The sequence below is a fragment of the Pocillopora damicornis genome, chromosome 12 (genome assembly GCF_964200805.1).
Source record: "Pocillopora damicornis chromosome 12, jaPocDami1.2, whole genome shotgun sequence".
NCBI lineage: Eukaryota > Metazoa > Cnidaria > Anthozoa > Scleractinia > Pocilloporidae > Pocillopora > Pocillopora damicornis.
The window spans coordinates 18,462,016-18,486,174 of record NC_142681.1 but is presented as its reverse complement, the minus strand read 5'-3'; the positions used below and the strand labels follow the sequence as shown (position 1 = coordinate 18,486,174).

The 24,159-nt window shown below is 38.8% G+C and overlaps 3 protein-coding genes across 3 annotated transcripts; 2 read left to right on the top strand and 1 right to left on the bottom strand.

The window, feature by feature from the left end:
- The first annotated feature begins 148 nt into the window (after positions 1 to 148).
- On the top strand, positions 149 to 14,133 carry LOC113686761 (uncharacterized). The gene is given in 19 exon segments (XM_089189011.1): positions 149 to 325; positions 1,214 to 1,296; positions 2,691 to 2,877; positions 3,347 to 3,542; positions 3,855 to 4,069; positions 4,811 to 4,918; positions 5,309 to 5,495; positions 5,930 to 6,132; positions 6,459 to 6,578; positions 6,881 to 7,025; positions 7,303 to 7,393; positions 8,102 to 8,151; positions 8,288 to 8,593; positions 9,091 to 9,171; positions 9,611 to 9,727; positions 10,074 to 10,187; positions 11,372 to 11,482; positions 11,993 to 12,109; positions 12,872 to 14,133. Coding segments are annotated over 19 exon segments (2,955 nt in total). The 5' UTR covers positions 149 to 277; the 3' UTR covers positions 13,348 to 14,133.
- Positions 14,134 to 14,227: 94 nt separating this feature from the next.
- On the top strand, positions 14,228 to 16,726 carry LOC113686775 (uncharacterized). Its single transcript, XM_027204446.2, has 3 exons — positions 14,228 to 14,541; positions 15,643 to 15,867; positions 16,279 to 16,726. Exons 1-3 carry the CDS (start codon positions 14,308 to 14,310, stop codon positions 16,513 to 16,515), a joined length of 696 nt encoding a protein of 231 aa, XP_027060247.2. The 5' UTR covers positions 14,228 to 14,307; the 3' UTR covers positions 16,516 to 16,726.
- A 658-nt stretch (positions 16,727 to 17,384) lies between these two features.
- LOC113686781 (density-regulated protein homolog) lies at positions 17,385 to 23,276 on the bottom strand. The gene is made up of 8 exons (XM_027204453.2): positions 23,144 to 23,276; positions 22,974 to 22,993; positions 22,053 to 22,140; positions 21,309 to 21,371; positions 20,939 to 20,973; positions 19,819 to 19,903; positions 18,693 to 18,832; positions 17,385 to 17,837 (listed from the first exon to the last, which is right to left on the bottom strand). Exons 1-8 carry the CDS (start codon positions 23,235 to 23,237, stop codon positions 17,793 to 17,795), a joined length of 570 nt encoding a protein of 189 aa, XP_027060254.2. The 5' UTR covers positions 23,238 to 23,276; the 3' UTR covers positions 17,385 to 17,792.
- Positions 23,277 to 24,159: the final 883 nt, after the last annotated feature.

Genomic DNA, 24,159 nt, shown 5'->3' with positions numbered 1-24,159 from the left:
GACGTGTGTGTTCTCTTTAAAACATCACTGTTGTGAATGAATTAATAATTTTCTTTTGTAGCTACATACAAAAATATTTAGGACTAGACCACTTTGAGCGAAAAAACAAAAGCTGATTACAAGGGGTTTTTCTCGAAGCTTTTGTTCTTAATAACTTGAGTCACCCCGCCGAAAGCCATTTTTCTGCCGTGCCGCCTTGTGGCGTGATTACGTCAATCAGTTATAAAGGAAAACTGTGAGCTGCCAAAGTGATACCGCTATTTCAAGCACTTGAACGATGAGAAGGAAGCCGAGCCTAATACATGCTTTCTTAGTAGTTTCTGGGGTAAGTACAGCGAGTAAGCTAACATATTTTTTTATTTTTGGGGGGCACAACAGGGGTAACGAAAAGTACCTTGAGGTATAGTGGGTGTGATTTTTTTTTCAAATTTCAGTGAGTCTGTTAGTCTCCTCCATAGAAGATTTTTCCCCGGTACGAAGTCTGACAGTGTTTCTAGAATTGTCAAAGTCTAGGAGTTGATTTTGTTGCCGAAAGATCTCGGTCAAAAGGCAGCCTGGAGTAGCGCAGATTTTTCGCTCTGAGCGACAAAAATCTTCACTTACACGATCGCTGTTGTTTGGCATATGTTGCAATTGTAAAGTAGAAGCTGTCATATGTCAGTAAAGAACGTCGCCAAAAGAGAGAATTGCTATCTAATGCAACATTTTCCTAACATTTATAGCGTATTGGAATAATCAAAACAAAAATAAGGAGTGGTGAAGTTTTGGAGTTGGATTCTCAGACAGCAATCTTAGCGCCTCTCAAGTCTTGGATTTTGAATCATTCCCCTATATAGCATAAGAATCCTACCAAATATTATAACCCAAGAATATTTTAAATATTCAGAATTATCTTAGTATTTTTTCAAAACATTCGCGGGCTCTTAGGAAATCTATTTCAAACTCTTAACATGGATGACAATGATATTTATCGTGTTTGCTTATCAACAGGAGTTTTAACAGTAATAATTTCTTAAGTAAACAAACCTCCTCGTTTCTTTAATTGCGACGCTGGAATTCTATTTTTTTATTTTTTATTTTTTGGATTTCTTCAATTCCTCTCTTACATCCTATTTCCAAAGAAAGTCTCTTGGAGTATTGAATTAAATGATTATACTTAAGTTTTAAAGACTGTCACGGCTGAGATATTTTTTTACACGTTCACTGACTGCAGGTGATGACCTTTATAAACAATGGAACTTCAACCTCACTTCTCCTTGAAGCCACAAAAGTAACGAGTGGACCTATTTATGCAGGGTAAGAACTTGTCACTGAAGTACAACAGCGTTAGTGCAAAACTCATTGTTGTCTTCGGACAACTTTTAAAACTAAATGAATAATGAAAAGATAAAACTTTACTTCACCTTTTTTTTTTCTTTTGCACTGAGTTACTTCGCTAAAAATAGCATTGAGATCAACGCGTACAATTCGACCTAAAATTGTCTCTGAAACGATAATTGAAAACAAATGTCCGTCACCAGCCTTCAATTAATGTGGGAGTTAATTTGTTTCATTTGTAGAAAAAATGTTTGCAGTCTTCAAGACCAAAGTACCCAAAGTTTTGTTTACACTTGATATTTCAATCTAACTTTTTCACCCAATGTAGATATTTCTAGTCTGTTTTCTAACAATAAACTTCGTCATTAAATTTTACCAGATAGATTGAAATACGTCGGTCGTAATAGCAGTTTTCCAGATTTGAATATTATTGGAAAGCAAACCAATTTTCAATTGAAAAGTTATGTAGATTCAAGAATGCTTAATGAGTAAGGTAACGAAAAAGGACCAGTGTATTTTTTCAATCCCTAAAACAAAAAAATTATGATATTTAGGATGAAAGTGCATCTAGCTTTTTCAACCTTAATCATTCTTTAGTACATTACACTGCATTTCTGTTGTGGAATTCGAATCTAAGCTGTTGTACAAAAACTTTATCTTCCTTTTCTTGTCTTGGTCTGCAGTTATACATAATTTATGTTATGCAAAAATGGTGTTTACTTTCTTAGAAGATGTTTTCTTGTTTATCAATTTCGCTCTCATGTTATGAGTAATCGACAAACGATAATTGGTTTTTAAATGCCGAGCCTACAAATTTTATAAATAGATTCAATTCAAATCAGTTTAGGATTATGTAGGTGTATCATCGTAAGAAATGTTTTTTTTCTGACCTAGCGATATGCATGTCTATATTAAAACCATGCGTTTTTGCTTTCGAAGATGCGTAGTTATCTTTACAACAAATACAATTCTTTTACAAAAGCCAGAACATGTGGATAAAAAATTGAATAGACGCAGCTAGGGGAAAACTTCTGTTTAAACAGCTGTAAATGTTGTATACAGTCCGTAATCTAGAATTGTTTATTCTAAGAAATAAAATCATTGAGCTAAATGTTTTTGAACGAGCCCATGGTTGTATTGCATGTTGCATCAGCAGAAAAGCCGTAGAGAGAGAAGTGAAAGCATCATATAAGTTATTTAGATCGCACATCCGGTGGAAGAAAATTCTGGTAGGAGATGCTTTTTTTCGTTCTTCTTGAAGCAGCTTTTGTGATCAAAGCAAAGCCTTGAAAAGAAATTAGATCAGCCAAATACTAAGACTTCATTATAGTTCAATCTTTTATTTGTTTGCTATATCATTCCCCCACAAATAGCAAAATTGCATATATCCAAGCCAACATCACACACCAAACCCCAGCAATGGACAACACAACTGAAGTGGTTTTACTCTTCACGTTACCAAGCTACTTCAAGTACGAACAGTTCACCTCAAACGGATCACGTCCCCCTAACAACGTCACCGTGACTCGTTCCGATAAATTTCTCTCCCTCACAATGAAGGTAATTTTATAACACATCAATGATGTCAACCACGGGAAGGTGGGGGGCTGGAAATGGGGGATTCGCAAAAATCATATAGCATCCTTCCCAAAGGGGATACTGTTAGTGGTAAAATGCTACCGGTGCATTTCCGTGTAAGTCGAGGTCCTTTAGGCTATCTCTCTTCGATGACGAAGAGTTTCTTTTTATTTCCGTTTAATAAAACCTTCGCTGTTGAAGTTCATTACCAACTTTAGAATGGTACACGAGGATAGTGGCTGGCCCAGGGCACGATTGTTGTTGCTACGTGGAGACCGTTTTTATGGCTTCATCCTATCACAAGATTATTATGTTACTTAGGCTAGGGAGAAGTCAAGAGGGAGTTAAACTGCAGGGCTCATAACAGCCGAAAAAAACAAGATTTCCCGTCCAATATTCGTATGGCAATCTTACTGATTTACCAATTTCATTTATCTTTTGTTTGGAAAAGTTTAACGAGCTCTTGATTACTGAGTACGTGGCTGTACAAGCAGCATTTCAATTGGATCCGAGCAACAATTTTCATGACGACTTATTTCATCACGCACCATGTAAAGTGAGCCTGCGATACCAAGGTCACGACCAACGCAGCTGTGAATCCACAAATCACGATGATGTCATGACGGAGATCCCTTTCTACAGTCCAGGTGAGCAGTTCGAAGGAAATCTTCAACTAAGTATAGAAATTAATCCGAGGTTGAAGTAGTTTTGCTGCACTACGCTCTAGCATAGATCCTAGAAACGTCCTCCATTCCACCGGCCAGTCGTAGCTTGGTAACATACGTTTTTAAGCGCTTCAGGAAGTTGATTTGCTTTGAGTTTTTATTTGCTCCTTGCGACATCCTCCTTCGCACTGATTGGTCGTTAAGATTGCTTTGGGATTAGTTTTATGACACTTGATGGGTGAGACTGCTCTGAAAGTTATCTCTAAAAGCTTTGTAATATTTCGTTATTTGCAGGTTGTGAAGGCTTTGGGTCAGTCGGTCTATCAAGTGGAGAAGTAAAGGATAGCCAAATAGCAGCGTCTTCTAGTCGAAAGGAAACATTTCTGTCATACTCCGGACGAATAGGAGATAGCTTCACGGGATGGATCCCAAAGAAGAGTTCAAAAAAAGAATTTCATACCCTGCATTTCTTTCAAGTTGATCTGAAATTGGTCGCTGGTATTAAAATGGTAAGATACTAGCTGAGGTTAGGGAAAGTTCACTCTTGCATTGTTCTCTTTGTTGTATACAATAATTTAAAATAGCTGATACTCCGTGCAAAGAGAAAAGAACATGCCGCACATTCTGCACTGCAATCTGCATGATTTAATTCTGATAGTTTCGTTTCACTTTGTGTTTATTCGTTTATATTGCTTACTTATTGATTTTGAATAGCATTCGCGTACCTGTTGTCTAGTAAAGAATTATGCTATTAAAATCTGAAGTTGTCACGGTAAACTTTGTCACCATTCTACAACATCCTTGTACCAAGTTTTGTTGCCATTGACGATCGAAGAGACCACTCGCTGAATTGATTTGTGTTGTATCTTTGTTCCTTGGTTTTTTTTGTTCTTGTATTCATTTTTCTCCGTTTTCAATATTTTTCTTTCAATCTCTTTTCCCTTTTTGATGATGAAACTATGTATGCAGGAATCATACGATTCTTATGCACACCAGAAATCATGTCCGAAATCGTGACCCTAACCACGTTTTGATATTATAGAGAGTAACCTTTCTTCTCGCAGAACGTCCTTTAATGTGCTAAGAATTTAAGCGAAGAGGCCGCCATTTTGAATTTGCTTAGTAGCCTGGCTGCTTTACAGTCTCACTCCTCGCATTTGTTTTCCCTGATCTCCTTTAAGATGCATGGCCCTAAGGAAAGGTTAGGATAATAGCCACACGCTAAGAAGTCTGTTTGATTTGTTTCTCAGGCCGCTATCCATGGAGTTGCTCGGGAAATCCCACTCGAAAAGATCTTTCTGGTCACCAGTGAAGATGGATTAGAGTGGAAACAGAGAAGACATGCGATTGAAACAGCGGTATTCTGTTGTTTATGTCGTTTATGCCTCACTCTTAACACCAAAAAAACATTACGATAGCGGCTGGTATGATCAGCCTTCAGGAACACTTTTTTCTGTGCTCGTGAAGAACTGAGCATGAAACCATTACAAATGATGCATAGCAAGCATACACGCATACTCACGCATATATATAGTATACGAGTAGTTGACATTAGCCAGAAGCGTTGCTAAATCTGCGACTTATTTGTTCCCACAAGATTTCAACCACTTCAGGATTGTGATTTAGTTTATAATAATTGTTATCCGAATTTTGTTGGGCTGCGTTTAAAGGCTTCAATTTGAAAAAATAGTTCTAAAGTGAACCCTTAATTACACAAAGAAGAGCTTTCTTCCGTTTTATTTGAAAAGGTTGATCGCATCGACAGCGACACGGTTATGGTCATGAAAAGTTTAAAGTATGAAGCCTTCGCTCGTTTTGTCCGGATTGTTCTTCCTCCCTTTGACAAGCGAATGAAGATTGGGGAAGAAATGCCCGGTTACAAAGTCGAGTTATTCCACTGTTTAAACACTGGAAGTGTCTGGCATAGAAACACTGGTATGAAGCGAAAGCTTGTTTTTGGTAGCTTTTACACACGATAGTTGTGTTTGTTTGGTATCACAAGTTTTTAGAATAATAGGAATCCAATACAGATCCTCCCTTCACCCTGGCATCCATTCATCCTGATCCTCGCCATGTGGTAGAGGCTGCTGAACGGTAGTGAGACGTTAATGAGTGCTGGCCTGTATCCACTTTAGGCCGGTAGTGGCGTAAGGGTCCCCTCCATAAGCAAACATTTATTTTGTTCACCAAATAGTCTCCGTTGTCTGTTTACAGACTATCTTATTGTCGATAAAGCAATCGACATAAGAGCCACAAGGAATAGAAAATACTGCAGAGTAAAGACCAAGTTATTCATCGCCATTGCGCCCTCTGCCTCTGTGCATACGGTGACGGGAAAAAGCATAATCGTTTTGAATTTCTCTTTCCAGTGCCTTCACCTATTGGACTAGGGATAGAATCAGGTGCCATCCCTGACAGCCAATTTACGTCGACCTCTCAATTGAGCCTAGAGTACGGAGCCCAGTTCTCGAGGCTGAACTCACGAACAGGTGGAGGGGCGTGGTGCGCTGCGTCATGTGATCCTTCTGTTTATCTGCAGATTGACTTGGGCCGAGTCCTTCTCATTCGAGAGGTAAGACGGTACATTACAAACCTTTGGTTTATCTTAGAGCTAAGTTTATCTTAATAAAATGCCCATGTCATAAAAAGTTATCTCCGATTAGGCGTGGTTGTGTGCGCCGTAGTATCACTCTTCGATAGAGCAACTTCCCGTTGTAATGATCGAATGCTGTAAATATCTGAAGAGGTGTGAATAAAAGGAGAAAGGAGGGAATGGATTTGAATTAAGAGCGAAAGCAAAGCCAGAACCACCATGGAAAGTTCCATGACCCAGCCTTTTGCTCTTCTATGCTCTTCCTTGTGACTGACCAGCGAATGTTATTGATGATTTATCGACAGTTGGACGTGCAAAGTAAACATGACGATTCAGGAGGTACAAATACTGTGCTATCATTCTTTTTGGAACACAGTGCTGATGGTTCATCATGGAAATACTACAAGGCAAACGGAGCAAACAAGGTACCCATACAAATTTTGTAATAAGTCAAGAGAAATTTTCTCACTTGCTATTCAGAAATTGATAGCTTCTTACAATATCACCGTCGAATCAATCATTAAAGTCATGAGAATAACGTAATGTTCGCCAACTAAAGAGGCTCTTGATTATAAAAAGGTTTTCCCGGTACTATGTGTGCTGATTTTAGAGTGTAAACGGTTAATGGAACATTTGGAGGTTTTTTTAAAGTTGAAACAAACCGCTGCCCTTTGTTTTAGAAATTTGCCTCTTTGTCTGACTTAGTGGCTCTTATTATGCTCTACAGCTCTTCTTGGGAAGCACCTTGAGAAATCTAGCAATTCGACACAAGCTCTTGATTCCAGTCAATGCGCGATTCGTTCGGTTTCGACCCAAGACCTGCATCAACCAGGCGTGTATGAGAGCGGAATTATACTTCTACCCAGACTTCGGTAAATTTAAATGCTAACTTTAACGATTGTTACCGATGCCTTAGTAGCATTTTCATAACAGAAACTTTTACGTCACTCCTAGGAAGCGCCATCGTTTGTTTACAATATCAAACACAAAATACAAATACTTAGTCACTGCTACCTCTCAAATAATTTTGTTCCTTAAATTCATATACCACTTATGGGCAAAAATAAGCCTGTTCAATGTCTATAGTAAAACACCATACACGGGGGCAAGTTGAGAACAGTAACGTCTGCTTGTCTTGGTACATTTCAGTAGGTCAAGATGTTCCTGTCGTCTTTGGGCGAAGCTTTCTCCTAAAAGCCACAACTAGCACGTTAATCGTTTGTAAATCAGAAGTGAGGAGGTATGTTTTATTTGACGAGGTCTAAAACAGCTGCGACATTAGCATAAACGGTTAAGCTTGACAGAATGCTCACATTAAAAGAATTGGTTTAACTGGTTAAAATGGTGAATCAAGCTGATTTGCTTCAACTGGACAATGTGCACAGACTAGCTGAATTGGTTCAACTGGTTAAAATGGTGAATCAAGCTGAATTGGTTCAACTGGTTAAAATGGTGAATCAAGCTGATTTGCTTCAACTGGACAATGTGCAAAGACTAGCTGAATTGGTTCAACTGGTTAAAACCGTCAAACTAGTTAAAAAGGTTAAGCTGGACAAAATTCCCAGACTAGCAGAATTGGTTCAACTAGTTAGAATGGTGAAACAAGCCGATTTGCTTTAACTGTACAAAATGCACTAACTAGCTGAATTGGTTCATTCGGTCGAAGTGCTGAAATTAGCTGAGACAGTTTAACTGGACAATTAGCATAATCTAGCTGTTTAGATTAAAAATTCCTTGCCCCAATTAGTAGACAATAATGTTGATCAACCAGCTGCTTCTAATCACATTTGTCATAATTTGTTTTGATGGCAATGAAACACATAGTTACATGATTAGGTCCATTTTTTCACAAACCAATAAACCTTAGTTTCATGTGATAATTCCAAGAAACATTCAATCTGAGGGCCTAATGAATTTCTTTCGTCTCTTCATTTTTTATTACCTGTAGATCTGAACGACACTGTAAATCAACCTCTGATGGTGGAGGGACATGGAAAGGTATGTGAATTATAGCTAAATCCTGGTCGTGAATAATAAGTCTTGTAAGATAAATTTTGTTACGTAAGATCAGAACCAAGGAAATGGTAAACTGTCATTTACTGATGACTATACTAAGCCTGTTCATCTTTATCAGAGCTTCCAAGAAACGTCTTGAATGTCATTGCCTATGACCCAGTCGGCGATACTCACTATGGAGTCGCCACTAACAAAAAGACCTTCTTAAGAAACAAGCGTTCCCCATTTATGGAATGGATTGCAATTTCAAACAACATTTGGAGCAAAGTGAAGGATTCTCCAACACTTGTCACAGCTACTGAAGTGCCCTTCATGCCTGTGCTGGAAACAGCGGTGAAAGATCCTTATGACGCCTTAACATTGCCAGTTTCTATCGCATTTATGCGGAAAAGAAGATCCGCAGCAAGTAATGATATGTGGGGATGTAAGTATCAGCTAATATTTCTTTTTATTGTCTCATATTTTCAATGGACAGGGGCATTTGTGGGATTTTTTTTTAAAAAAAAAAAGGGGGAACAGGGTCACAGGGAAATCAGGTACTTCCCCGACAGTCTTATGTATATAGATTAAAGTGAAATTCTGTCGCTATGCGTTGTTAAATTAAAGGATAGAATCATCTCTCAAAGGAAGGGGAGTGGCAGACACCCCAGGACCTCCGAACTACATCCCTGAGGGTGACAGGCATTAACAACCATGGACCATTTGGCTAAACCTCCTCGATAAATGGCGGGACTAATTGCTTTTGTTTTATAGTTATATTCGTGTAATTTAGCATGTCTGGCCTCGATAATACTTTTTGAAAACAGCATATTGCACCCAAAAGCCGAACTGAGAAGGCTAAATTCGTGCACTGAAAAGAATAATAATCATGCCCACCAATATGAAAGAGGTCTTGAACGTCCATTAATCCCATTTTTGTAGCATCATCAAGAGACGTCCTCTTCAAGGCGAGTGGTGCGACTGCATAGAAGGCAATCCTCAGCTGGATTGATTATCCTTATGGTAAGACACATTATCCTGTAAAGCAAAGATTTAATAATTAGGGGAGTGATTATATCTTCTCTGAGGGGTCAACTCTTCAAACGAAACAAGGGTGGAGCGAATGTGGTCTATTGAGGGTGTAATTAAAACCATAAAATAGAGGAATTAAAATTAAGTGTGGAAGAAAATCCTGGATTACATTGGTTTGGTTACTTTACTCAACGATTGGTCCAGAAAACACAGAATTCTCACTGGTTCCTCGGGGTATTTCCTTTCCTCGGATTGGCTATTTTAATTACTTTGGTTTTGATTTTACGAAACTCGGTCAAAAAGCGCCCGATACACTAAGAAATCTCCTATGACGAGGGAATATTACTTCTACCAAGATCTCGATGGTGCATTTCTCATTAAGTGTGAACTGCGTTTTGAGAATGAAATTGTGGCTCCCTTCCTCTAACAGACATGAAGGTAGGCTGTCTCGGATTACCATGTGAGAGTGGCACATGCGAAGTAACACCAGATGGAGGCTATAAATGTAAATGCTTTCCAGGATTTAAAGGACGCCATTGCTTCGGAGGTATACGTAAGAATTTTAATAGACCCGTTTTATTGGCTTTCTCGTGACAAGGACAAACGAATCAAATATCAAACCGACTGAATGATACAGCTAAGACTGAAAGCGAGATTGAAATAAAGGCCAAAGGTCAAACCTCAAGGCATCCATGTTCCTCGTGTCCGAAAATCCAATATTATGGAGCATTCATGACCCCTCAATCAAGGAAAATATGTTAATGTAGTTACATATGTCTTCTATACCTGAAATCTGAGATTGACGAACGTCAATCAGTCCAAACCTTTCTCCTTTATGTTATCACGATGTAAAGGCGGGTATAATGAAATTCTGCCTTGATTCTTTTCCACAGATATTAAAGAATGTAATAGCAATCCTTGCAAAAATGGAGCTCAGTGTGAGGATGAAGTGAACGGTTTTAGTTGTGCCTGTCTCCCCGGGTTCACAGGGAACCAATGTGAAATTGGTAAGTATGAGAGTTATTTGCTGTCGGAGCCGCCAACCCTATAAAAAGGCGAAGCCCTCTCCATCCCCTCGTTCACTTCTTTACGATTTGTTTAATTATGAGTTTGTCACTAAAATATGCTCTTACTGACAGCCAACTTGAATTCCTATGGATATGGCTTCTCCTTTGTTGTAAGCCAGAATCATGTAACCGATTATGACCTGCATAAACTAGCAAATAAAAGCAAATTCAGGAACAAAAATGAAGACTAATCCATGACCAAATTATATTAGGTTTCCTTGATAAAAGTTGGACCAATCGCAACTCTACACATGATTGGCTATCAACCATATGGTGAAGCTGAATAGGCTACTGCGGTAACTCTTCCCATTTATAACGTGCGAATGTTCAAGATTCGTAACGGTAGTAAGGCTTGTCCCATTTATTCTCGACATATTTTGAGCAACTTTCAGTGCTTGGAGCAACTGTTTGTGGTTCTAGCAACCAGGAGGAATTTTTGCCTTTCTCAACAATTTTGAGCAAAATATATGTTTAGAGCACACATCAGGCACGAAAAAGTCAATTATATCGTGGAAAACTTTTTTTTATGCGAATTTCTTGAATGTTTATAAACCTTTTGAACACATAACCTGTCACTCGACAGTGTTTCGCGGGTCCATTTGCGATCCTTAGCTAATCTTATGAGATGGTAAGACGTCAAAGGAACCATGTGTTTTGTTCCGTTAGACTTGAGAGTTTCGTTAAAGTTCATAATTTCTTCCGAGCAATTCTTTAAAACCAACTTTCAAGCTACTTTATTTTTCTCCATTGCTATAAGCAATTGTTGTGAAGAGCCTTACACAGCCTTTAATTCACGTTTATCTTTACGTATGAAGAAATTTAGGTTGCAACGTTTTGGATTTTTAGCAATTTTTTAGAAACTTTTTGACGTTCCAACATTTTATGAGCACAATTGGGTCAGGCCTAACTTTGAGGTACCTACCTTCATCATCACTTGTTCTATAACTGAGTTTTTTCGCTTGCCCGCCTGTGCATCACTGCAGTCACTGTATGTAAACTAGTATTCTAATTCCAGACAAAAGCCATTCAGAAAAAACACCAGTGCCCGGTCAGTCCGCTTAAAGCATTTTTAACCGTTTTGTTTTTGCTTTTTCTGCAAATGTTTTTGGCGAATATTATTTCAGATATTGATGAGTGCGCCAATAATCCGTGTCTTGGCGGAGTCTGTAACGACCATATTAACAATTACACGTGCATCTGCAATCCTGGGAAAACAGGCAAACACTGCGAGTTCGGTAAGTTTTAGTTGATTGAATTTGAAATTATTGCGGAATCTTTAAGAATGGAGAAGATTAACTCAGATTCCACATGAATCTGTGGAAAACACTTGACCTAATGTTTCAAGATATATGCCAGCCTCGAGGCATTATTCAGGCTTTATACAGGAACTCGAGGTCGCAATCAGTAAATTTCATCATATGATCTATAGAAAAAATTGATTTTTCAAAACTTCTATTTTAATTCCACTTTAATCTGCTCCATTCTTTGCTATTCATCTTCCTGTTTGATCTCTCGTGTTCCTTGATGCTTGCAGTTGTCTATCCAGGTAAAAAATCAAATGGCGCCTTGGTCTTCTTTCGTTTTCATCGACCTCCACCCTCACCCTTCTCCGTCCGCTCCCCTCGACAACAGCAACCAGTCAAGAAATCAACTTAGGCATTTACCTTTTGGTTTCGGTGATTTTTTCCTTAGCCTGAGCAATAAGGCCTTAACGTCATTTTTCTCTTGTTCTCCCCAATGCAAAGATACAACGTGTATGATCAGTAACCCGTGCCTAAACGGAGGAAAGTGTAACGCAACTTACGGTGGAGGATATACATGTCAGTGTGATGTCTTATTTACTGGTGTTCATTGTCAACTGGGTGAGTCTGACTGTCCTTAGTTATGGTACAAATAAAGAAATGGTAGGTTCCCTAAGCTCAGTGTTATAAGGGACCAGTCATTTTTTATCGCCTGGTGGGTGGGGCTGGGGGTCGGGTGATGTTTAGGGGGATCACATGGTTTTCAGAGGGAAAAGAGGGGGATCAGTCGTCATAGGGATATTACAGATCCCTATGAGGAGGATCCTCCAGCCCCCCCCCCCCCTTTTTTCTAGGTGTTAAAAATTGTAATTGGTCCCTCAAAATTCTGAGGTTACCAAAAAATAAGAATACCTGTGGTTTTGACAAAAATATCTGCAATTTAAATGTCAATAAAGTTCATGTTTTCAAGTACTCATTCCTTTCCTTTACCATAATTCACCTTTTTCATACGTACCAGATGAAGTTGAATTCGTCGCCGAAACCGGTTTTTTTGTGTGTAGGATAGCAAATCTTTTAAATCTTTCATTTATAATCCTGAAACTTTGAACCGATGCCCCGCACTTTACCTCGCTTTACCAGCGTAATCATGATCCCGGCGGGATGTTCGTAGGAAGCCGAAGGGGAATAATTCCCAAATTTTTCGAGTTTCCTTCCAAATTATCAAGAAGGTTTTAGCCCGGAGAATCGATGGAAGGTGCAATCTGTTGGTCTGACAAAATCATGTTATCTAGCGGTTTATTGATAAAATAAATGATAGGTTTTCGACCAACCAGAGCGCACATAGTACTATCGTGACCTTTTTTTATATTTTCTCATCATCAGCACCATTTAACTGCTGGAGGTCAACCATAAGTAGCGATTACCAATCCTGGCCAATCACAGACAAGTTCGACAAAATTGCCTTCACGCTGAGCGCTGACCATTACGTGCTAGGAGTAAGAGTCGGATCAACTTTTCCAGAACGAGTTGACGTCACGGTAACTATCAAGATAACTCACTCTGACGGGGTTTTAATCGTCACCAAAACCGTTCAACATAGATTCCCAGATTGGACAAGTGACCCAATTTACTTCGACCAGGCAGTTCTCCTGTCTGGTGGTCAGCAGTACCTAGCAGCTTCGCTTGTGGAGGCACCGTACAACGTTTTATTACGAAAATATAAAGAAGGGGAATCCACGGTGGAGTGCAGTGGATTGATTGTTACCTTCTCCACAGTTTCATCCGCAGAATTTGCTGATTCGAATGGTTCCAACGTTTTAGAAGGACGAGTTCCAGCTCTGATCCTGAGGTCTCCATGACAGATTCTTTCTGTATCTTTTATTAAGCATCACAGAGTGTCCTCATTACCAACAGGATCTCAATGAAGTGGCATCCCCGACGGTTGAGAGTTTAAAATAAGCCTCTTCTACGGTAGTCAGTTGTATTTTTTACCATTCCGCTTTTGACGGTAAATTTTTCAGAGAGACGGTCCGGTTATTCTCATGATAAAGAAATTTCAGGTCTGAACAGAATAAGGATTAGCATCAGAACGAGGCATCCGAATTCCTTGTGTAGGACTTAACTTGTTCCTTTGTTCCGTGCTTGCGTGAAGGCGAGTAACATCTTCAGTTGTAAATAAAATTCTTTTTCAGAAATTGAAAGGCTTGCGGAGTGGTATCGAGGCTGCCTATCTTGAGGGAAGGGGCAGTGATATTTAATGGTTTAAAGCAGCCTTGTAATTGTTGGATTGAAAAAAACGTGTTTATTTTCTTCCTTTGTTGTAAATTAACTCAAACACTCAGCAATTTCAAAATGCGTGTTGTAGCAGTTTTAAAACGTGTGTGTGCTTTTCTATCCCTTTGCAACCGTTACAAGTTACTAGTTATGTAATAATACAAAATATTTCACGATAAACGTCGAGAAGATGTATTGTATGTATTATGCGCTATTCAGATTTTCTGCCACATATTTAAAATATAATAGTTTCTACAGTAAAGCAGCTGGAGTGAATTTTTGACGTTCAATATTCACTGCTGTAAATTGATGTCTTTTAAAACAGTAGAGGATGGACGAGTGTCTAATAAATGATAAATACTTTTTGTTTATCACCCTACGTAAGTTGTCGAAACGCTGTCATAACTTCTGTGTGCCAACAATGCTTTGAATAGCAGATGTAACTCGACACTTCATTCACGGGATGTAGCAAACGTCTGAAAAGTCACGCTAATCCTTCACTATCTGCACCAAAAAGTGTCTACGAGTACGAAGACTTGTGCAAAATGACAACAGTTATGAATCTCTTCCTGCTGATTGCTTCTGTTCTCTGCAGCTCGGCTGCAGCTGTTCAGCCTTCTTGCACGGAGCTGTATGCTTCGTACTTTTTGTCGCAGAATTTCAACGAGACGATCGCCCACACAATTCACTCCATGAGCGTGCAGGGCCTTCGCCTGTTTAACCCGAGAGCAAATGAGGATAATCGAGTTCCTACTGTGAACTACGACATCCATGACGAAGTAAGTGCTGTGGACTTTGCTTACCTCCTTGCAACATCAAAACAACCGGCACACTATTATATATTCGCCTCATAGAGAAGAATCATTACAACTGCAGGTTAGCACTAAAACCTCTAGGCGCCCATGAGCCAGTGAGACCTTGTCAAACTCAACCGTGGCAGTCTTTGGTACAAGATAAGCCATAAAAACTTCTCAATTACAGATTTACTTTTCTTTTCTTAATCGTCACGTAAATTTGAAAATTGGCTGGTTTAGAATTGGTTGGACATTCTTTTCAACGATTGTTATCTGGCACTTTTAAAGTGTTGCCTAAATTTTCGTGCTTGGTACGTGTTGGAACTATTGAATCAAATTACAGATCACGCAATCAACGAATTAACAAAATTAGCTGAAACTTCAACTCTTTGAACCCGAAAAGAAGGAAATGATCACCATCTAAGGGAGCTCTTGATTGTTAAACAAATTCTCCATGTCAAACGTTAGGAAATGTATGGAGAGCAGTACAGAGAATGTGCACACTAATGTTAGGGTGTAGAGGGTTAATCTAATATGTTGAGCTTCTAGTGATTCTAGCCCTCAACAATGGTATTTTTTTCCCATAAAGGTCCCGGGCTAGACTGGAGTGAGCTGTGCCATTCATTTTGTGAGGCAGATACAGAAGCAATTCCTTTTTTTTTTCGCTTAGAAAAGGCTGATTTCAATGAAAATACAACAGGGACAAAATCATCATTTCAGAAAAAGAGTTTTGTAACTGGAACGTGTAGTGTAACTGAAATCAGATTTTAAGTTTTCATTGGTAATTGAAGTTGCATCAACAAAGCAATATTCTGCGAAATCATCTGGTAATCAAACCCCTCTTGAAGCCAGATATGATCTGTCTCTAGGTTCTAAACATCAAGGATGATGATCCGATCTTAAGCGTCATGTACAATCATTTATAAAGAATGTAGTTCTGAAATCGGAATTAACGCCTTTTTATTAGAGAGTAAGCATGGCGCCCCACGAGTGTGTCCGGCTCTCATCGAGTATGATTCGGTGAGGAGGGCAGAGAGAGGAAATAAATAACAGTGCAGACCCTAAACAATTCACTTTGTTCCTCAGAAAAAGCTGGTGCTACCGTTTGCTCCAGAGGAACCCCGTGGGGAAGATTTCACCACTGAGACGATGAATATCATGGACGCCATTTTGAGCCGGATTGGTAAGGACGATGACGGCCTGGGTCCGAATTGGTCTTCAACTGAGCGAATCGTTCACAAGTTTCACATGATTGACGTGTGGCACAGAGTAAGGGAAGTTTACCAAGAAGTGCTAGAAAATCCGCCGCAGGTAACTTAAGTATAGCGACATTTGTGTTAAGAACTGGTCATTGTTTATCGTCGGGAGGGGGGGGGGTTGGGGGGGAAGTGGGGGGAGGTGGCGGGCGACGATTTTGGTTATGTTACAATAAAATCTATCAGATCCTCCCCTAACGCTCTGTAGTATTCTAAACCCCCCCCCCTTATTGGCAGTCATTGTCTATGGCCCACCCTTCCCCCCTTTATTCTGTTAGCGAAGATTGTTCCCCTCAGATCCCGCTGAAAACCATGTGATCCCCCAAAAGATCCTCCAACCGGCCCTTTCCCTCCCCCCTCCCCCACGGTAATAATCCGTGACGTGTGACTTGTCTCATTTTCCCTTCTTTTTAACCATTTTTTCCGTGTACTTTCAAGATTGTTCTGAATTGTTCAAAATCCGCAGGATGATCTGTGCACTTGCCTCTTGGACACTTCATCAAACGGCATCTACCAGGCAGTTCACTGGGTAGCAGAGCATTACAAATCAGGCACACCCATCACCCTGTTAAACCGACCCATCCCTAAGCTGAAGGACGCAAAGTCGTGGAAAGTGTGGAAGAGTCGTCTGTTGTACTACTACAAGCGACCGTCATTGTATGACAGCAGCTTGTTTCTTTACTGTGCCACTAAGCATTTCTGACCCGGCTGTGTTAACCACAGGAAACTCACTTGGCAATGAGCGTGAAAATATTAACTAACGCGCTCATTGTTGTTGTCCACTAAACCCTTTGACCCCCCTCCTCCCCCTCCCCCCCCCCCCCCTCCAAGATTGACTAGCACCTAATTTTTCCTACAGTATCACCAATGAATCAAACATTGAAATCATAAGAATAAATGAAATGATCACCAACTACAGAAGCTCTTGATTGTTGGACGAATTGTCTGCCTTATCAGCACGCTGGCATAATATAGAGAAGAGGCGATATATTTGACCATTTTAACCAGTTGAGCCAGATCAGCTAGATTGTGCTGTTTGGCCGGAGAATAAGCATACAGCTGATGTTGGGGTGTAAAGGCTTAATAATTCTTCAATATACTCTGTCTTTTGTTCTTTCGTTTGGCATACAGCCTTTCAAATTTCCCCATCAAATGACAGGTGACAAGTAATAACACCTTTCTGCCTATCTGCCATACCTATTCCTCATCTCGTGGTCCTTATTTCAAAGTGGTCATTGCCACAAAAATTTTCCGAACTCTTTCAACAAAGAGAGTACTTAATTTCGAGCTAGGGAAACGATTTGGCGTGACGAATAGCGCAATGAATTCTGGATGACGAGGATTTGTATAGTGCGCATGCCCTGGCCAGGATCGGAGTGCGTTGTGCTCTCAGGCCCTGGACAAAGATTGTGTGCGACGCAGCAAGATTACACCATGAAATTATTTTAAATCGAATAAAAACATGGAAGTGATAACTGGCAGATACTCAAATCTTATATCAAGGAGAGAGCTGCGTCAATGAAGGCCTCCTTCTTAGGAAAATATATACGCATTACCACAAATCAACTTACGGTCACTGAACCATTTGCTATTCCTTTACAAAGAACAGCGTCAATTTTATTCATACCCTTATCTACGGGAAAGGGCCCATAAGGCAAAGGATTGACAAAAAGAGATGCATGAGTCCTTTGAGGTATATTAGCAGCATTGCAAAAAAATTCTTCGGAATAGTGATTGAAAAACAGGAAAACGAAAGGAAAGGGAAAACTTGGATGAAGAGTAATAGGACGACCGGTTATAAGTCGTGAATCTACCTTCACAAATTTCGCAGGTGTAGATATTTCTCTTCACCGACATTTTAGAACTGGAGAAGAATCGAATTCACTAACAGAGGCTCCTTGGCAAGCGCCTAACAGGAGTGAATGAAATTATGGTTTAGCTTTTAATTTAGTTACAAGAAATTGAATAAATTCAAAACTATCATCTCTTCTGATCTCCGAGATCATCTATGCTATCGTCATCAATCTGCAATAATAACAAAATATCGAACTTACTTATTTGGATTGGCCTGAAGAAATTGTACAAAAAAAATGAAAAGAAAGACTCCCTTCAAAATGAAAAAAAAAAAAAACTGTCGGTGAGGGATTATGGAACTTAGAAGTTTTGTCCCTTAAGTTCTTTTACGTCTGGTTCCCAGATCGCAACATGGTGGCCACATTAGTTCGGCGCATAAATTGGCTTCCAGTCACGCTGTTGCGGCCGTCGCCTTGGTTCCTCTACGGGACATCTAAGTTTTCGTGCATGCGTAGTGGCGGCATCTTCGAACGGTGCCATAAGGCAACAGAGTTAAAACCTCTTTAGCACGTAATTTAGTGTTAACAACTGAGTTGAAAACGTAAATTGGCCACCGTAACGAGTAAAAAAGCTGACATTTCGAGCGTTAGCCCTCAGTCAGAGCGATTGACAAAGGGCTAACGCTCGAAACGTCAGCTTTTTTACTCTTTACGGTGGCCAATTTACGTTTTCAACTCAGTTGTTAACACTACATTAACTGCTATACTCTCCCACCGACGCTGCACTTACCCCCTTTAAAACCTCTTTACATCGTTCAGTTTCTCTCGATTTTGAACCTAAAGTTGTGTCTAACACTGTAAACAAATAGCGTGAGTTTTCTCGACGCCTTCGTGAAGGATTTTGGATCAAAAGTTTTGATTTTACTTAGTTAATCACTGTTCGCGGCAACACACGTATTAAAACTCTTTCAAGCGGTTCAAAAATTTCACTTTTACAACCTGTTAAGACACAGGTGAAGGAATGTTCTCTTCTCTTTCTCCAATTCTAGATTTCTTTTTTAAACATCACAGGAAGGAAAGACTTTACCTCTGGCCATTTCTCTGGAATGAAATCAAGTAGATCATCTAAAACATCTCCCTGGATAACAATTTCATCATCACCCGTCACTGACGATCCACACGAGTACTTTTGGGCGAAGCTCTTTGCAGCTTTTTTCAGGTCAATATCTGGAAAGAAGTAGCAGCCATGTGAGAACAGTGATGTCTGGCTGGGTGCCATATTGGAACAAATGACATGGAAGGTTGGCTGTTGTTTTTATCAAACTGGATATAACTATTTGACATGCAAGTTTTCTTAAGGAGTAGTACTGATAACAAAACCTACCATGAAATATCACATGATCCAAAATGGAGAAATTTACCCTTTAACAAGAGTGACCCTTTTAACATGAGTGACCAGGACAGAATTTCTCCTTACTATATCAATATATCATCGTGCAAAAAACAATATATATTCACACCCGTTTTCAAAAACGTTGCAAATTTAAGATGTATAAATTATCAAATATATACACCTGTTTATTTCTCATTAAAAAGAGAGACTTTTTGACCAGAAAACAAGATATATATATTTAATATGTATTTTCAATGTTGCAACATTTTTGGTGTATAAACATCTCAATTAGAGAATTTAGTTGATGCAATAACACATTCCCTAGACTAGTTAACATCATAAGTATTGTTTGGCAGACAGAAAAAAGAAGAAGTACTGATAAGATCTGGGAGTAAAAGGATTAAATGTTAAATTTTTACAGGACAAGCTTTAGTCCAGGGGCCTTTAACAAATTGTTTTAAGTCTAAATAAAAAATTATTATTTTCTTTTCTGCCAACACATAGTTGGGCAATAACTAGAGAGTGGAATTATGAAGAGCGCTCTTGACCACATGACTCAGACTTTAGAGTATCAAGTTAAGGTGAAATGACAACACCAGCAAAAAGGCTCCTTTCCTGCCTTACAAGACTGCATAACCATCTGTTGAATTTAAAAATAAATAACTCTTTCCCCAATCTCAACCAAAGTTCCTTGCCCACTCTTTTTCAGTGCCTTCAGTATAATTCCAAGAGCACCTAACACAGACTAGATAGTGTCTTACAACACAACGAAGCAATACAAGCAATCACAATTAACTAAATCAAAATAATCTACACCTACCAAATGTACCCAGTCCAGTAACAACAGTCACATATTTCTTCTTATTTCTCTGAGCTCTTGAAAGCGTTACCTTTTTTTTTACATTCTTAAAGAAAAATACAATTGCATATGTAGTAAGTCCCAAGTACAGAGTTCAATTACAATTTACAAGTGTGAGGTCTACAGAAATACCCTTTCTAAGTGCCTGTGCAATTGCTGTACCACTTAAAGTTCAATCTGCCATAGGTGAGCAAAAAAATTTTTCTTGCAGCAGCAGCAAGCCATAGTAACTCAATGGTCTAATATCCACCTTTTACATCCTAACATCACTTTCAATATTCTCCCTGCTATTCCACATACATTTTCTAAGGTGCTGACAAGGAGAATTTCTTTTACAATCAAGAGCTTCTTCAGCTGGTGATGATTTTCTTTATTCTCATGACCTTTATGTGTGATTCAGAGGTGACATTGTAAGGAGAAATTAGATACTAGTAACTCTTAGGGGTTCAAAGGTAAAAGGTTTAGACAGAACTACACATATCTACTTACATAATCCCTTGTCCAATAAATACTTAAAAATTATGAATTAAGGTATTTTGTGATGGACGTGATAAGCTTAAATTAATAAATTCAAAAGCAAAGCATTTTGTAAATGCTATATACTGTGGTGCAATATTCTCATAATATCAAATTCAAGTACCAGAATGTTGTGTGACTCAACAACGACAATACCACAATATCCAGGCTGTGGACTTTACATAATTATACATACTACACTGTGTATTGTATTGTGCATTGTGTATTGTATTGCACATTGTGTATTGTATTGCGCTGTGACTGGCTGCATTATTTTTAGCTCCCATCCCTTCTAACTTTTAAGTGTTTTTAATTTTGCTGAGTGACCTTAACTCTTGAAAACTTCACTGCTTGATTTAAGCAGATTTCTAGGACTTTCCAGGACCTGTAGTCTTCTCCAGGTCTTTCCAGTCTTGGAAAATGTCAAAATAAAATTTCAGGAGTTTCCAAGTTTTCAAGGACCTACACCAACCCAGAATTCATCACTAAGCACAAATTATAATGCAATAAACACTGTGCAGAGAATTCACAGAAAGCATTTAAGCCTCATTATTCAAGCATCTACCTTTTTCTTTGGTGCTCTGACAACCCCTTTGCCACCTAAATAAAAGTAAAAGAGAAAAAAGAGCTCAGAATCCTTTCCTGTGAAGTGCTTTTAAGATTTCTTGTATCTAATCTAAAGTACTTGAAGAAATGCTTTCAATGAAAGTGCAGATGGAGCCATACAGGTCAGATGATAGATATCTAATACATGATCAAGACTGTGCTTTAAGAAAAAGTGGAGGGAGCCCAGTGCTCTGAAATTCTGAAATCCAGTGTGCCCAGCACATGCTTTTAATGAAAAAACTAAGATGCCCTAGTTGTCCAAGAGCAAAAGTAAGGCACCAGGAACCACCAGGTGCTGTAAGAACACAGCCCTAGTGATATTTACACACCTCTAGTCTGCTTTTTTTTGGCTGCTCCTTCATTTACTTCCACATCACCCAATTGGTCTACAACTAAAACATCAGGGACAATTCAGCATGATTATCTTAGATGAACAATTTTGTTTGGTGTCTATCATTAACAAGAACAGAGATCTTGGCATAACCTTTCAAACAAACAACCTAAAACATCAGGAAAGCCAGGAGTCTAGTTTACCAAAACATCATTAGACAGTACACTTTTCATTCCTAAAACATTCCATCGTTACTGACCAACTTATGAGTTCATACCTAAGGGGCACAATGAGAATTGGTGTTGTTTACAAAATTCTATCTCTAGCCCTGATTTCTAATTGGAGAGCCTGTTTACATGGAGGTGGGGCAACCCCAGGTGAGGTAACCTGCCTTAACCCTTTCACTCCCAAGATCTGATTAGTAATTCTCCTTACTATCTGCCATACAATTCTTATGATGTTAGTTCAGAGAATTTGGTATTGGATCAACTAATAATCCCATGATTGATATTCTTCTCTATTCTCATCACCTGCCTGCTTGATATTGTATTGATATTGTAAGGAGAAATTCTGTCTTGGTCACTTGTGGGAGTGAAAGGGTTAAGGTCTGGTAACCTGCACCCTTCCATGTTATCTCTCATTTTATCGATCTTAATTATATTCAATTGATCTGTGGGTAACCTAAGTTACAACTTTAAATCAATTGGCAGATTTCACTCAAATGAATTGCTCAAATACTTACCCTGACCAATAAGTGCCTCATAAGCATCAGGAATATTTGCTTTTAACCACTCCTTGCATTTCTCATACTCTGCAGTGTATTCACAGTACTAAGGAGTAAAACAAACATGTCCCTGGGCTATCTTGACATTATTGTAGAAAATAATCTTTCAAGAGTAATCTTCATGCAGAATCCACCATAACCAGAGGAGAAGTAAAATATAAACAGCTGCATGTTTGATTATAGAGAATACATTTGCTTCAACCCTTTCACAAATTCCAGGAGTGATTAAAATATGACTTCTCCCTGTAATACCCATACATTATCCAGCAAACATAAAATAAGAACACTCAAACTTATCAGGCGGAAGTTATCTTGATCCAACACTAAATTCTTGTCACTAATTTATGTGGAAATTAGTAGCAACTGATGGGGAGAATAACCAATCACATCTTAGTAGTTAAAGGATTAAACTCCTTGAAAGACAGTAGATTTCAATGTAAAGATTTCCTTGTATCAGTAAGTTTGAGGTGTCTCTTTTGATAAACTTTTCTATTGCAGGGGAGGAGTTAGAGGTGAAAAAAGGAAATAATGAGAAATAAGGAGAAAATACACTAAGATCTTTCATTTTTGAAGCTATCACAACATTTTCTGTGTACTTCCTCGTTATTGCTGCATTTTAAAAAGCCCTGACATGCACCCACGTTTTTAGGCAAATATCACAAGTAATGAGTAAAAAAAAAAAAAAAAAAAAAAAAAAACAGGAATACTGGCACTTCCCTGCAGTAACCCTCCCTGGGTTAGTTATGAACAAAAATTACCCTACCCCCCACCGCTCTTCCCTATGCAAAGCCTATAACTGTACGTAAATTAAAACCTGTCAAGGAGAACAAAAATGAAATGAAAAATAAAACCATTTAGAACTCGAGAAAGAGAACTTACCTCCAAAGGTAAACTGCACACTGTAGCGGGTTGTCACATGGCAATCGAACGACAAGTTTGATTTCAGGGGGGCGAAGATGAAATTGAAGAACAGAAAAACTCTTTCAAACATCCCTTCGATAAAAACTTAGCTCTCTCGACTGCAAAACACTGAAAATAATATAAATTACCTCCACAGTACTTTACATCCAGGGGATATTCGATCTTTTCTTCCATTTCAGTGGTATTTTCTGTAATAACATCGCTCTCTACTTCTTCCGCCATATTGTTTTCGTAGATTTTTGCGAAGTTTTACTGTACAACATGTTTGCAGATGCAGCATTATAAATTTTGGATCCAGTTTTCCGTCGTTTTCCGTCAACAGAGCGTCCGCTGTCTATTTTCAATACTGGATGCTATGACGAGTCATCGTTCAATTCGCCTGCAGAACTGACGTAATTTTTTTTCTGCCCAATTTGAGATAAATTGACGTGTTCTCAACAAATGAATATCCTGAAATTTTTTCATGCATATTATAAATGATGGTAATAGGACCGAGTCGAGTCCAATTTGTATAGGTAATCACATGAGGCCAAGTACTATTAAGGATTAATTGCACGAGAGTTTTCAAAATTTTCCAAAATTGCCCGAGTCGCGAAGCGACGAGGGCAATTTGGAAAATTTTGAAAACTCAAGTGCAATTAATCCTTAATAGTACGAGGTCTCATGGGATTACTTGTTTATCAATAAAGGGCAAAATTTATACGAAGGAAAATCACGCTATGCAACGGATTAGCCAATCATTAACAGGTAATCATGCCCTCTCTTGATTACTAAAAATGCCCTCGATTAAGAAAAAAATGCCCTCTCTCTCAACTAATCAGCGCTCAGTAATTTTGCCCTTTATTGATAAGGTCTGTAATCATACGAGTGATTATCAAAATCGGACGACCGCGAGGCGGCCGGGAGTCTGATTTGTCAATCACGAATATGATTACAGACAGAATTGGACGACAAAAAGTCCTGTAACCAATTAATCATAACCGTTAAAATTTCTGAAAACAAAAAGTACATTTAGAACAAAAACGTGCAGTAGAGACACTATCTAAAGTGGAAAATTCCTCAATTTTAGAAATTCCACAGTTTTTTTTTCCGACTAAGTGGTTGTTGCTATGGTTATTATGATCAATTCTATGATTGGTGGATC

Excerpts from the sequence above, each read along its gene's own strand:
- LOC113686775 (XM_027204446.2), top strand. The coding sequence starts at position 14,308 with ATGACAACAGTTATGAATCTCTTCCTGCTGATTGCTTCTGTTCTCTGC. Across the intron at positions 14,542-15,642 it reads ACTACGACATCCATGACGAA|AAAAAGCTGGTGCTACCGTT; the intron begins GTAAGTGCTGTG and ends TTTGTTCCTCAG. Across the intron at positions 15,868-16,278 it reads TGCTAGAAAATCCGCCGCAG|GATGATCTGTGCACTTGCCT; the intron begins GTAACTTAAGTA and ends CAAAATCCGCAG.
- LOC113686781 (XM_027204453.2), bottom strand. The coding sequence starts at position 23,237 with ATGGCGGAAGAAGTAGAGAGCGATGTTATTACAGAAAATACCACTGAA. Across the intron at positions 22,141-22,973 it reads TGTGCAGTTTACCTTTGGAG|TACTGTGAATACACTGCAGA; the intron begins GTAAGTTCTCTT and ends TTTACTCCTTAG. Across the intron at positions 20,974-21,308 it reads CAAAAAAAAGCAGACTAGAG|GTGGCAAAGGGGTTGTCAGA; the intron begins GTGTGTAAATAT and ends ACTTTTATTTAG.